General features: G+C 44.8%; 1 protein-coding gene across 1 annotated transcript in view; it reads left to right on the top strand.

Annotated features, from left to right (window-relative positions):
- Positions 1-3143: 3143 nt before the first annotated feature.
- Positions 3144-14226, top strand: part of ifih1 (interferon induced with helicase C domain 1) — a 127775-nt gene continuing 116692 nt past the window's right edge. Inside the window, exon 1 of the mRNA XM_063052333.1 lies at positions 3144-4512. Within this exon, the coding sequence (XP_062908403.1) occupies positions 4063-4512 (450 nt within the window). The 5' untranslated portion in view covers positions 3144-4062. The remainder of the gene's footprint in view (positions 4513-14226) is intronic.

Here is a 14226-nt window from a genome sequence, read left to right as displayed (position 1 = left end):
CCTCATGAAACATGCTCTCTAATCCTTTATATTCTATATTATTTTCTTTTAACTACTTATATGTAATTATGTAGAATGATCAGTCTGAATGGCATGCAAAACAAACGTTTTTCAATGTACCCCAGTACATGTGATAATAATATACCAATAAAAAATTCCACACTGGAAGAAATGGCATTCACTAGAGAAGGCAGATACATACAAGTTGTGGCAACAGAGGCTTCCAAAAATTTTGAGGGCATATCCTTGAAAGGCAGGAAGTTAATATGATTAAGTATTTTTGTTACATAGGTAATTTATTTTCAAGTACATACAAGTTGAGAGAATTACATTACTGGAGTGAAGGTTCTGGGAAAACTAAAAGGTCTGCGGGTAGATAAGTCACCTGGACCAGATGATGTACAACACAGGGTTGTGAAGTGTGTGGCTGAAGAGACCGTGGAGGCATTAGTAATGATCTTTCAAGAACCACTAGATTCTGGAAATAGTTCAATTGCAAATGTCACTGCACTCTTCAAAGAAGGGACAGAGGCGGAAGGAAACCATAGGCCAGTTACTCTGACCTCAGTGGTTGGGAAGGTGTTGGAGTCGATTATCAAGGATGAAGTCTCAGGGTATTTCGAGGCACAGGATAAAATAGACCGTAGTCAGCATGCTTTCCTCAAGGGAAAACCTTGCCTGACAAATCTGCTGGAATTCATTGAAGAAATAGCAAGCAGGATAGACAAAGCAGAATGTTGTGTACTTGGATTTTCAGGCGGCCATTGACAAGGTGCCACAAACAAGGCTGCTTAACAAGCTATGAGCCCATGGTATTACAGGAAAGATTCTAGCATGAATAAATCAGTGGCTAATTAGCAGGAAGCAAAGAGTGGGAATAAAGAGAGTCTTTTCTGGTTGGCTGTCAGTGACTAGTGATGTTCTACAGGGGACTGTTTTGGGACCTATTTTATTTAAAGTATATGTCAATGATTTGGATGATAGAATTACTGGCTTTGTTGCAAGGTTTGCAGATGATATCAAGATAGATGGAGGGGCAGGTAGTTTTGAGGAAGTAGACAACAGGAATTCTGCAGATGCTGGAAATTCAAGCAACACACATCAAAGTTGCTGGTGAACGCAGCAGGCCAGGCAGCATCTCTAGGAAGAGGTACAGTCGACGTTTCCGGCCGAGACCCTTCGTCAGGACTAACTGAAGGAAGAGTTAGTAAGAGATTTGAAAGTGGGAGGGGTAGGGGGAGATCCAAAATGATAGGAGAAGACAGGAGGGGGAAGGATGGAGCCAAGAGCTGAACAGTTGATTGGCAAAGGGGATATGAGAGGATCATGGGACAGGAGGCCTGGGGAGAAAGACAACGGGTGGGGAGTAACCCAGAGGATGGGCAAGGGGTATAGTCAGAGGGACAGAGGGAGAAAAAGGAGAGTGAGAGAAAGAATGTGTGTATAAAAATAAATAACGGATGGGATACGAGGGGGAGGTGGGGCATAGGCGGAAGTTAGAGAAGTCAATGTTCATGCCATCAGGTTGGAGGCTACCCAGATGGAATATAAGGTGTTGTTCCTCCAACCTGAGTGTGGCTTCATCTTTACAGTAGAGGAGGCCATGGATAGACATGTCAGAATGGGAATGGGATGTGGAATTAAAATGTGTGGCCACTGGGAGATCCTGCTTTCTGTGGTGGACAGAACATAGGTGTTCAGCAGGTTTTCGCTCCCAACGCGACACATCTTTCCCTTCCCCCCCCCGCTTTCCGCACGGATCGCTCCCTACGCGACTCCCTTGTCGATTCGTTCCCCCCATCCCTCCCCACTGATCTCCCTCCTGGCACTTATCCTTGTAAGCGGAACAAGTGCTACACATGCCCTTACGCTTCCTCCCTTACCACCATTCAGGGCCCCAGACAGTCCTTCCAGGTGAGGCGACACTTCACCCGTGAGTCGGCTGGGGTGATATACTGCGTCCGGTGCTCCCGATGTGGCCTTTTATATATTGGCGAGACCCGACGCAGACTGGGAGACCGCTTTGCTGAACACCTACACTTTGTCCGCCAGAGAAGGCAGGATCTCCCAGTGGCCACACATTTTAATTCCACATCCCATTCCCATTCTGACATGTCTATCCACAGCCTCCTCTACTGTAAAGATGAAGCCACACTCAGGTTGGAGGAACAACACCTTATATAGAATCTGGGTAGCCTCCAACCTAATGGCATGAACATTGACTTCTCTAACTTCCGCTAATGCCCCACCTCCCCCTTGTACCCCATCTGTTATTTATTTTTATACACACATTCTTTCTCTCACTCTCTTTTTTCTCCCTCTGTCCCCAACTACATCCCTTGCCCATCCTCTGGATTTCACCCCCCCCGTTGTCTTTCTCCCCAGGCCTCCTGTCCCATGATCCTCTCATATCCCCTTTGCCAATCAACTGTCCAGCTCTTGGCTCCATCCCTCCCCCTCCTGTCTTCTCCTATCATTTTGGATCTCCCCCTCCCCCTCCAACTTTCAAATCTCTTACTAACTCTTCCTTCAGTTAGTCCTGACGGAGGGTCTCGGCCTGAAACGTCGACTGTACCCCTTCCTAGAGATGCTGCCTGGCCTGCTGCGTTGAGGAAGTAGAGATGCTACAGAAGGACTTAGACAGATTAGGAGAATGGACAAAGAAATGGCACGCGGAATACAGTGCTGGGAAGTGTATGGTAATGCAGTTTGGTAGAGGAAATTAAAAGGTTGACTATTTTCTAAATGGAGAGAAAATACAAAAAACTGAGTTGCCAAGCGACTTGCAAGTCCTTGTGTATGATTCCCTAAAGTTTCATTTGCAAGTTGATTCTGTGGTAAGGAAGGCAAATGCAATATTAGCATTCTTTTCAAGAGGACTAGAATATAAAAGCAATGATGTAATGTTGAGATTTTATAAAGCACTGGTGAGGCCTCACTTGGAGTATTATGAGCTGTTTTGGGCCCCTTGTCTTAGAGAGGATGTGCTGAAACTAGAGAGGGTTCCAAAGGAGTTCACAAGATTGATTCCAGGATTGAATGCCTTGTCCTATGAAGACTGTTTGATGGCTCTGGGCCTGTATCCACTAGAACTGAGAAGAGTGAGGCGTGACCTTATTGAAAACTAACAAATGGTGAAAGATGTGCAGAGTATGGTGGGAGAATCCAACACCAGAGGACACTGCCTCAGAATTTAGGGGTATTCTTTTAAAATGGAGATGAGAAGGAATTTCTTTAGCCACAGAGTGGTGCATCTCTGGAATTCTTTGCCACAGGCCATTGTGGAGCTCAAGTCTTGATGTATTTATGCAGAGGTGATAGATTCTTGATTGGTCAGGGCATGAAGGGATACAGGGAGAAGGCAGGAGATTGGGGCTGAGAGGAAAATTGAATCAGCCATGATGAAATGGTGGAGCAGACTAGATGGGCCAAATGCCAAATTCTCCTCCCACATCTTCTGCTCTTAAGGTTTTACATTCAACTTTATTATCGTGGCATACATAGAGACATAGGTTAAAAATGCTGTAAAAATTTGCTTTTGCAGTAGTATAGAACATTATAAACATAGATCATATGAACTTGAATCAGCATAAATTATACATAAATGACACAACAGAATAAACAAAAATAGACTTATTTTCCTTACAAACTTCAATACACACTTGAAAGAGCAATAGGAATAGTATAGCATTTGAAAGAGTCGACTTCATTATAAACCGATAAAAGCCTTTCCATTTAGAAAATTAAATCATTTTGTTAGTTCGATTGTCCTTTGCACAGAAACAGAAAATGGAACTTTGTTTTCTATAGATGCTGTCTGGCTTGCTGAGTTCCTCCAGCATTTCGTGCGTTGCTTTACGTCCGCTCAGCTTTTCTGTGCGATGTCTCGCACTCGAAAGTCCCCGGAGTCGTCACCACTGCTTCTCTGCAGAAACAATGCGGAATCGAAACTGAAAGTTAGCCCTTGCAGTTAAAGTGCAGATTGCAGAGGGAAGGGAACGCTCAGAGCGGTGGTAACTTCCCGAAGGTTCACAGCAAAATATTCGCTAAGCAGGACTCAGCATGAGCAGCGACGAGCTACAGCGGCAGCGCTTGGCACTCATCGACTGCTTCTTCAGCCGCCTGGCTACCATCATCCAGGTGGAGCCAGTTCTGGACTTCATCCAGTTTATGGAAGAAGCCGACAAGGAGGAGATCCGCGCCAAGAGAGCACAGCAAGGCAACCGGGCGGCCGCCCGGCTGCTGCTCGACAAAATAATCAACACGCCCCCTCCAGAGGTCTGGTTTGGGCAGTTTGTCACCGCTCTGAGGAGAGGGGGCTGTGCCCACGCTGCTGCGTACATCGACCCGACAGAAGGTGATTTAATGTCCCCATCGCTCGAGGCTCGCAATGACCTGGAAGTTCAACTCGTCAGGCTCTTGTCACCAACTCTCATCGACCAGATGCTGCCGAAAGAAGTTGCCGTACACTGTTGCGCCGAGAAGATTTTTATCATGGATGATTTCGAGAATGTGAGTACCATTTATACTTGTATGTCTCTGGAAATACCTATTGCTGTCGACATAATTTAAGTGCTTGGAGATCTAGTTTTAAATCAATAAAAGTTGATATTGTCGATAGTTTTCTAGTTTCCAAGGAAACGGTCGATAAACCACGTGACATTATTGCCTCCTGTAAGGTCGCTGTTGCCCCCTAAGCGTTCAGCTGGAGGTGACATGAAAATTATGTACGTCAGGACACAGGAGAGGAATTAAGCCATTTAACCCATCAAGTCTGTTCCACCATTTGATCATGGGCTGATTTACTCAACCCTTTCAACCCTATTCTCTTGCTGAGTAAGAAACCTTTGACCATAAGACATAGGAGCAGAACTAGGCGACGTGGCCCATCGAGTCTGCCCCCGCCCCCCATTTCATCATGGCTGGTCCAATTTTCCTCTCGGCCTCAAATCTCTTGTCTTCTCCCCGTGTCCTTTCATGCCTTGACTAATCACGAATCTATCATCCCCTGCTTTAAACCTCTCTAAGAACTTGACCTCCACAGCTGCCTGTGGCAAAGAATTCTACAGATTCACCACTCTGGCTAAAGAAATTACTCATCTCCGTTTTAAAAGGACACCTCTCTATTCTGAGGCTGTGTCCTCTGGTCGTAGACTCTCCCAGCCTAGGAAACATCCTCTCCACATCCACTCTATCAAAGACTTTCACCATTCAGTAATTTCAATTAGGTCACCCCTTACTAATCAAAAAATGTTTTAACTTCTACTTCAAATATACATATGCATGTAGACTAGGCCTCTACAGCTGCCTGTGGCAAAGAATTCCACAGATTCCCCACCCTCTGGCTAAAGAAATTACTCCTCATCTCTGTTCTCCAGGGACTTCCTTGTATTCTGAAGCTTTGCTCTCTGGTTCTAGAATCTTCCACTACTGGAAACTTTCTAAGTCCACTTTATATACATCTTTCAATATTCGATTGGTTTCAATGAGATTCCCCATCATTCTTCTAAACTCCAAGTCAAGTCGCTTTTTATTTCATTTCGACCATAAACTGCTGGTACAGTACACAGTAAAAATGAAACAACATTCCTCCAGGACCATGGTGCTACATGAAACAACACAAAACTACACTAGACTAAGTGAGACAACACAAGGCTACACTAGACTAAGTGAGACAACACAAAAACTACACTCAACTGAAGACCTACGCAGGACTACATAAAGTGCACAAAACAGCGCACAGCAGTACAATAAATAATAAACGAGACAATCAATAAGACAATAGGTGCAGGAGTAGGCCACTCAGCCCTTCGAGTCAGCACCACCATTCACTGTGATCATGGCTGATCATCCACAATCAGTACCCTTTTCCTGCCTTCTCCCCATATACCTCCACTCCACTAATTTTAAGAGCTCTATCTAACTCTTTCTTGAAAGAATCCAGAGAATTGGCCTTCTGAGGCAGAGCATTCCATAGAACCACAACCCTCTGAAAAAGTTTTTCCTCAACTCTGTTCTAAATTGTCTACCCCTTATTCTTAAACTGTGGCCTCTGGTTCTGGACTCCCCCAACATCGGGAACATGTTTCCTGCCTCTAGTGTGTCCAATCCCTTAATAATCTTATATGTTTCAATCAGATCTCCTCTTGTCCTTCTAAATTCCAGTGTATACAACCCCAGTCGCTCCAATCTTTCAACATATGACAGTCCTGCCATCCCGGGAATTAACCTCGTGAACCTACGCTGCACTCCCTCAATAGCTAGAATGTCCTTCCTCAAATTTGGAGACCAAAACTGTACACAATGTTCCAGGTGTGGTCTCACCAGGGCCCTGAATACAACTGCAGAAGGACCTCTTTGCTCCTATACTCGATTCCCCTTGTTATGAAGGCCAGCATGCCATTAGCTTTCTTCACTGCCTGCTGTACCTGCATGCTTACTTTCAGTGACTGACGAACAAGGACACCTAGATCTCATTGTACTTCCCCTTTTCCTAACTTGACACCATTCAGATAGTAATCTGCCTTCCCGTTCTTGCCACCAAAGTGGATAACCGCACATTTATTCACATTAAACTGCATCTGCCATGCATCTGCCCACTCACCCAACCTGTCCAAATCACCCTGCATTCTCATAACATCCTCCTCACATTTCACACTGCCACCCAGCTTTGTATCATCTGCAAATTTGCTAATGTTACTTTTAATCCCTTCATCTAAATCATTAATGTATATTGTAAATAGCTGTGGTCCCAGCACCGAGCCTTGCGGTACCCCACTGGTCACCGCCTGCCATTCTGAAAAGGACCCATTAATCCTTACTCTTTGTTTCCTGTCTGCCAACCAATTTTCTATCCATTTCAGTACCCTACCCCCAATACCATTTGCTCTAATTTTGCACAGTAGAGGACAAATTACAATGTAATAATAAATGATGTAGATGTCAGACTAGTCTCTGGGTATTAAGGAGTCTGATGGCCTGGGGGAAGAAACTGTTGCACAGTCTGGTCATGAGAGCCCGAATGCTTCGGTACCTTTTGCCAGATGGCAGGAGGGAGAAGAGTTTGTATGGGGGTATAGGGTCCTTCACAATGCTGTTGGCTTTACGGGTGCAGTGTGTAGTTTAAATGTCTGTAATGGCAGGAAGAGAGACCCCAATGATCTTAGCTGACCTCACTATCTGTTGCGATCCGAGACGGTGCAATTCCCAAACCAGGCAGTGATACAGCTGCTTGGGATGCTCTCGATACATCCTCTGTAGAATGTGGTGAAGATGGCGGGGGGGGGGGTGGGAGATGGACTTTTCTCAGCCTTCGCAGAAAGTAGAGATGCTGCTGTGCTTTCTTGGCTATGGGCTGGTGTTGAGGGGCCAGGTGAGATTCCCCGCCAGGTGAACACAAAGAAATTTGATGCTCTTAAAGATCTCAACGGAGGAGCCGTCAATGTTCAGCGGAGAGTTGTTGCTCTGTGCTCTGCTGAAGTCAACAACCATCCATTTTGTTTTGTTCATATTCAGAGACAGGTTGTTGGCTCTGCACCGGTCCATTAGCAGTTGCACCTCCTCTCTGTATACTGACTGGTCGTTCTTGCTGATGAGACCCACCACGGTCGTGTCATCGGCGAACTTGATAATGTGATTCGAGCTGTGTATTGCTGCACAGTCGTGGGTCAGCAGAGTGAACAGCAGTGGACTGAGCACACAGCCCTGGGGGGCCCCCGTGCTTAGTGTGATGGTGTTAGAGATGCTGCTTCCAATCTGGACTGACTGAGATCTCCCAGTCAGGAAATCTAGGATCCAGTTGCAGAGGGAGGTGTTCAGGCCCAGCAGTTTCAGCTTTCCAATCAGGTGCTGAGGAATGATTGTGTTGAATACTGAACTGAAGTCTATGAATAGCATTCGAACGTACCTGTCTTTTTTGTCCAGGTGAGTGAGGGCCAGGTGGAGGGTGGTGGCAATGGCATCGTCTGTTGAACGGTTGGGACGGTACGCGAACTGCAGGGGGTCCAGTGAGGGGGGAAGCAGTGTCTTGATGTGCCTCATGACGAGCCTCTCAAAACACTTCATGATGATGGATGTGAGTGTAACAGGACGACAGTTGTTGAGGCAGGACACTGAAGACTTCTTCGGCACGGGGACGATGGTGGCGGCCTTGAAGCACATAGGAACGATGGCAGTGCTCAGGGCGATGTTGAAGATGTCAGTGAGAACATCTGCCAGCTAGTCTGCACATCCTCTGAGCACTCTTCCAGGAATATAGTCTGATCCAGCAGCCTTCCGTGGGTTGACCCTGCATAGAGTTTTTCTCACATTGGCCGCGGTAAGACATAGCACCTGGTCATTGGGAGGAGGAGTGGTCTTCCTTGCCTCCCTATGCGCCAGTGAGCATAGGGGCTTTATACTCACTGTTACTCATTCACGAACACTTTCATTCTTGGAATCATTCTTGTAAACCTTCTCTGAACCCTCTCCAATACCATCACATCTTTCATAGCTATGAGGCCCAAAACTGCTCACAATACTTAAAATGCAATTTGACCAATGCCTTAAAAAGCCACAACATTACATTGTTCATATTCTAGTTGTCTCAAAATCAATGCTAACGTTGCATTTGCCTTCCATACCACCGACTCAACCTGCAAATTAACCTTTAGGTAATCCTGCATGAACCCATGTGTAACTCTGATTTCTGAATTTGCTCCCCATTTGGAAAATTATCTACACCTATATCGTTCTACCAGAGTGCATAACATTACACTTCCCTATACTACATTCTATTTGCCACTTTGCCCATTTTCAGACTCCCTGCTTCCTCAACACTACCTGCCCCTCCACCTATCTTTATATCATCTGTAAACTTGGCCACAAAGCCACCAATTCCATCATCCAATTCATTGACATAGACTGTGAAAGGAAGCAGTCCCAACACTGAACTCTCTGGAACACCAGTTGTCAATGGCAGCCCACTGGAAAAGGCCCCCTTTCTAAACAGAGAATCTGCAGAGGCTGGAAATCCAAGCAACACACACAAAGTGCTGGAGGAGCTCAGCTAAGATTGCCAACTGTCCCGTATTAGCCATGACATCCTGTATATTGGGCTAAATTGGTTTGTTCCATGCGGGACCCAAGACCTAAAAAATAACCTACCAAATCATACCAATAACACATAAAACCTTAAATAACACTAGCATACAGTAAAAGCAGCAATGATATGATAAATACACAGCCCATATAAAGTAGAAATAATGTATGTACAGTGTATCAGAATCAGGAAGATTAAGCCAAAACCGATTTGTAGGAAAAAATCAGCATGTACACGCATGTGCACATCACGCATGCGCACACAGGTGCCTGTGCAAGGCTTCATGGCCATGGTAGTCTTTCTCAGGGGTAAACACAAGTGTCCCGTATTTGACTGCTACATTTGTCCCTTACTTGGGAGTGAGAAAGTTGGCAACCCTAAGCTCAGCAGACTAGGCTGCATTCATGGAAAAGAGTACAGTTGTTGTTTTGGGCCAAGACCCTTCAGCAGAAATGTCCCCTGACTAATCAAGAACCTATCAAACTCTGCCTTAAATATACCCGATGATTTGGTCTCCACAGCCTTGTGTGGCAAGTAATTCCACCTCATTTCTGTTCTAAATGGAGATCTTTCCATTCTGAGGTTGTGTCCTTTGGTCTTAGACTCTCCTACCGTAAGAAACATCCTCTCCACATCCACTCTATTGAGCCCTTTCAACTTTCGATAGGTTTCAATGAGATCCCACCCCCCCCACCCCACATCTTCTGAATTTCAGTGAGTATAGGCCCTGAGCCATCAAATGCTCCTCAATATGATAAACCTTTCAATCCTGAAATCATTTTCGTGAACCTCCTTTGAACCCTCTCTAATATCAGCACATCCTTTCTTAGGTAAGGGGCCCAGTACTGCTCACAGTACTCCAAGTGAGGCATTGCCAGTGCCTTATAAAGCTTCAACATTAAATCTTTGTTTTCATGTTTATAATATAGCAGTTGTAACAAAAGAATGTCATATCCACGCTTTGCTCATTGAGGAGTACATAGAGTTGATCAACTGGAGTGCTTTGCTCTGCTTGATTTTGTGTAGGTTGACTACTGTTTCATTTAAACCCAGAGAGAAAACTAGCAAGCATCCATTATAAACACGAGCAATTCTGCAGGTGCTAGTAATCTCAACCAGTACACGCTAAATGCCGCAGGAACTCAGCAAGTCAGGCAGCATCTATGGAGGGAAATAAACAGTAAACGTTTCTGGCTGAAACTGTTCATCAGGACAGTCCTTATGAAAGTTCTCAGCCCAAAATGTAGAGTATTTATTCCCTTTTATGGAAGCATCCCATCATACTATTGACATGCACCTTATTGGCAAAGAAGACTAGTGAGTCATCAGAAGAACAGTTTGTTGCAACGTATCTGATTGAGTCTAATTTTTTTTTCCCAATGTGGTTCGACCAGTTGAGTCAGTGTTGATTAAGGAGGCAGGGTACCACTGACGTATGTGTTTTCATGCATATGGTTACATGGTTGTGACATGATTGTGATGTGAGGACTGAATCAAGAGATGTTAGACTGCAAAAACAGACAGAACTAAACAATCTTTTGACTGCAGATGAGATCAAATCTCTGTAGTTATGAATGCAGGTGGACAATTAAATGGAAAGAAAAGGCCCAAGAAGATCTGTAGTGATGACAGGCCATACACGAGAGTGCTAAAATAGTCATAGTCATAGTCATACTTTATTGATCCCAGGGGAAATTGGTTTCTGTTACAGTTGCACCATAAATAATAAATAGTAATAGAACCATAAATAGTTAAATAGTAATATGTAAATTATGCCAGTAAATTATGAAGTAAGTCCAGGACCAGCCTATTGGCTCAGGGTGTCTGACCCTCCAAGGGAGGAGTTGTAAAGTTTGATGGCCACAGGCAGGAATGACTTCCTATGACACTCTTTGCTGCATCTCGGTGGAATGAGTCTCTGGTCGAATGTACTCCTGTGCCCACCCAGTACATTAGGTAGTGGATGGGAGACATTGACCAAGATGGCATGCAACTTAGACAGCATCCTCTTTTCAGACACCACCGTGAGAGAGTCCAGTTCCAACCCCACAACATCACTGGCCCTACGAATGAGTTTGTTGATTCTGTTGGTGTCTGCTACCCTCAGCCTGCTGCCCCAGCACACAACAGCAAACATGATAGCACTGGCCACCACAGACTCGTAGAACATCCTCAGCATTGTCCGACAGATGTTAAAGGACCTCAGTCTCCTCAGGAAATAGAGACGGCTCTGACCCTTCTTGAAGACAGCCTCAGTGTTCTTTGACCAGTCCAGTTTATTGTCAATACGTGTCCCCAGGTATTTGTAATCCTCCACCATGTCCACACTGACCCCCTGGATAGAAACAGATGGAAACAAAGTCAAAGCAGAAGCACTTACAAGCTATGTCTAACCTGTAGTAGAACATAGAAGTACAGTGTAGCAAAGGTCAGCTGTAGAAATTTAGCTTTTACACATACTCCTCTGAAGAATCCTTTGGTGAGGCCTAATTTGGAGTACTATGTGAAGTTTTGGTCACCCACCTACAAGAAAGATGTAAATGAGTTTGAAAGAGTACAGAAAAAATTTACGAGGATGTTGCCGGGTCTGGAGGACATGAGTTATAATGAAAGATTGAGTGCATTAGGACTTTATTCTTTGGAATATAGAAGACTGAGGGAGATTTATAGAGAGGGTAAATGCAAGCAAGCTTTTTCTACTGAGGTTGGGTGGGATTACAACTAGAGGTCAAAGGTTAAGGGTAAAAAATGAAACATTTGAGGGGATACTTCTTCACTCAGAGTGTGGAAGGAGCTGCCAGCATAACTGGTGCATACAAGCTCGATTTTAATATTTAAGAGAAGTTTGGCTAGGTACTTGGATGGTAGGGCTATGGTCCGGGTACAAGTCAGTGGGAGTAGGCAGTTAAATGATTCAGCACTAACTAGATATCCCAAAGGGCCTGTTTCTCTGCTGTACTTTTCTATGACTCAAGTGTTACTATAAATGAATGCCATTCTTGACTTGTCTGTACGACCAACACCGTCACAGAGATATGTCTTCACAGAACTAATGCATAGCAAATGATAACAAGAAATAGCTAAGCACACTGAATGAAGCCAGACAATATTTCAGATCTAGTTCTGAAGCCCAATATTCCAAAACAAGCTACATGTCTGGAAAACACAAGATTCTGAAGATGTTGGAAATCTAGAGCAACATACGCAAAATGCCGGAAGACCTTCACAAAATTGGAAGAATGGGCAAAAATGTGTGGTGGAGAATCTCCGGAGGGAAGACCCCAAATCCTCGGCTTTGCCTGCTGCTGGCAGTCAGGGCTGGGGTTGAAGCGCTCGGCAGAGATGGTGCTCGGTGTTGGAGGGCTGGTCAGAGGCTCGAAGTTTTCGGACGACTCAGAGACAGACTGTGGTCGGGCATGGCAGGGAGACTTTTCTTCCTTCTCCCGTCTGCGTGAGATGTGGGACTTTTGAGAGACTTTGAACTTTTTTACCGTGCCCATGGCCTGTTCTTCATCTAGTTACGGTATTGTTTGCACTGTTGTAACAATGTGGTTTTTGTCAGTTTTTCAGTCTTGGTCTGTCCTGTGTTTCTGTGATAGCACACCGGAGGAATATTGTATCATTTCTTAATGCATGCATTACTGAATGACAATAAAAGAGGACTGCGTGTCCTCATAATCTAAAAAAAATGTTGCAGACGGAATACAGTGTTGGAAAATGTATGATAATGCATCTTGGTAAAATGAACAATAGTATGGACTATGATCTAACTGGGGAGAAGGTTCAAGCATCAGAGGTGCAGAGGACTTGGGAGTCCTCGTGCAAGACTCACAGAAGGTTAATTTTCAGGTTGAGTCTGTGGTAAAGAAGGCAAATGCAATGTTGGCATTTATTTCCGGGGAATAGAATATAAAAGCAAGGAGATAATACTGAGGCTTTAAAAGATACCAGTAGGGTGGCACTTGGAGTATTTTTTGGGCCCCATATCTCAGAGAGGATGTGTTATCATTGGAGAAGGTCTAGAAGAGGTTCACGAGCATAATTGCAGGAAAGAAGGGGTTAATGTATAAGGTGTGTTTGGCAGCTTTGGGTCTGTACTCTGTGGAATTTAGAAGAATGCGGGGAGATCTCATTGAAACCTACCAAATGTTGAAAGGACTAGATAGGGTGGATGTGGAGAGAATGTTTCCTATGGTGGGTGTATTCAGAACTAGAGGACACAGCCTCAAAATTGAGGGACAACCTTTTAGAATAGAATTTTTTAGCCAGAGAGTAGTGAATCTGTGGAATGCTCTGCCGCAGACTGTAGTAGAAGCCAAGTCCGTGGCTATATTTAAGGTAGAAGTTTCCGGGCATCAAAGGATACGGTGAGAAGCAGGTGTATGGGGTTCAGTTGGTTCTGGGATCAGCTGTGATGGAATGGTGGAGCAGACTCGATGGGCTGAATGGCCTAATTCTGTTCCTATGTCTTATGATCTTATGGACCTCAGCAGGTCAAGTAACATCAATGGAAATAAATAAACAGTCGAAGTTTCGGGCCAAGACACTTCATCAGGACTGGAAAGGAAGGGGGAAGATGCCAGAATAAAACGGTGGGGGCAAGGGGAAGGAGGACTAACTAGAAGGTGACAGATGAAGCCAGGTGGGTGGGAAAGGTAAAGGGCTGGATAAGAAGGAATCTGATAGGAGAGGAGAGTGGACTGTGGGAGGAAGAGGGATACGAGGGGAAGATGATAGGCAGGTGAAAACAGGTAAGAGGACAAGTGGAGAATGAAAGAAGAGAGAAGAGGGAGGGGGAAAAAAAAAGAGAAAATAAATTACTGGAAGGAGAAATCAATATTCATGCCATCAGGTTGGAGGCTACCTAGATGGAATATGAGGTGTTGCTCCTCCAACTTGAGAGTAGCCTTATCATGCAGAAGAAACAGCCATGGACCGACAAGTTGGAACGGAAATGGGGATAAGAGTTAAGATGGTTGGTCACTGGGAAATTCTGCTTTTGGTGAATGAAGTGGAGGTGCATGATGAAGCGTCATGTCTCACCAATGTATAGGGAGCCGCATTGGTAGCACCGGGTACAATAGACAGCCCCGACAGATGTGCAGGTCAAGGAAAGTTTGTCAAGTTACCACTCAATCAGTGTACTT

The sequence above is a fragment of the Mobula hypostoma genome, chromosome 6 (genome assembly GCF_963921235.1).
Source record: "Mobula hypostoma chromosome 6, sMobHyp1.1, whole genome shotgun sequence".
Classification (NCBI taxonomy): domain Eukaryota; kingdom Metazoa; phylum Chordata; class Chondrichthyes; order Myliobatiformes; family Myliobatidae; genus Mobula; species Mobula hypostoma.
This window is presented reverse-complemented; position numbering and strand designations above follow the sequence as displayed.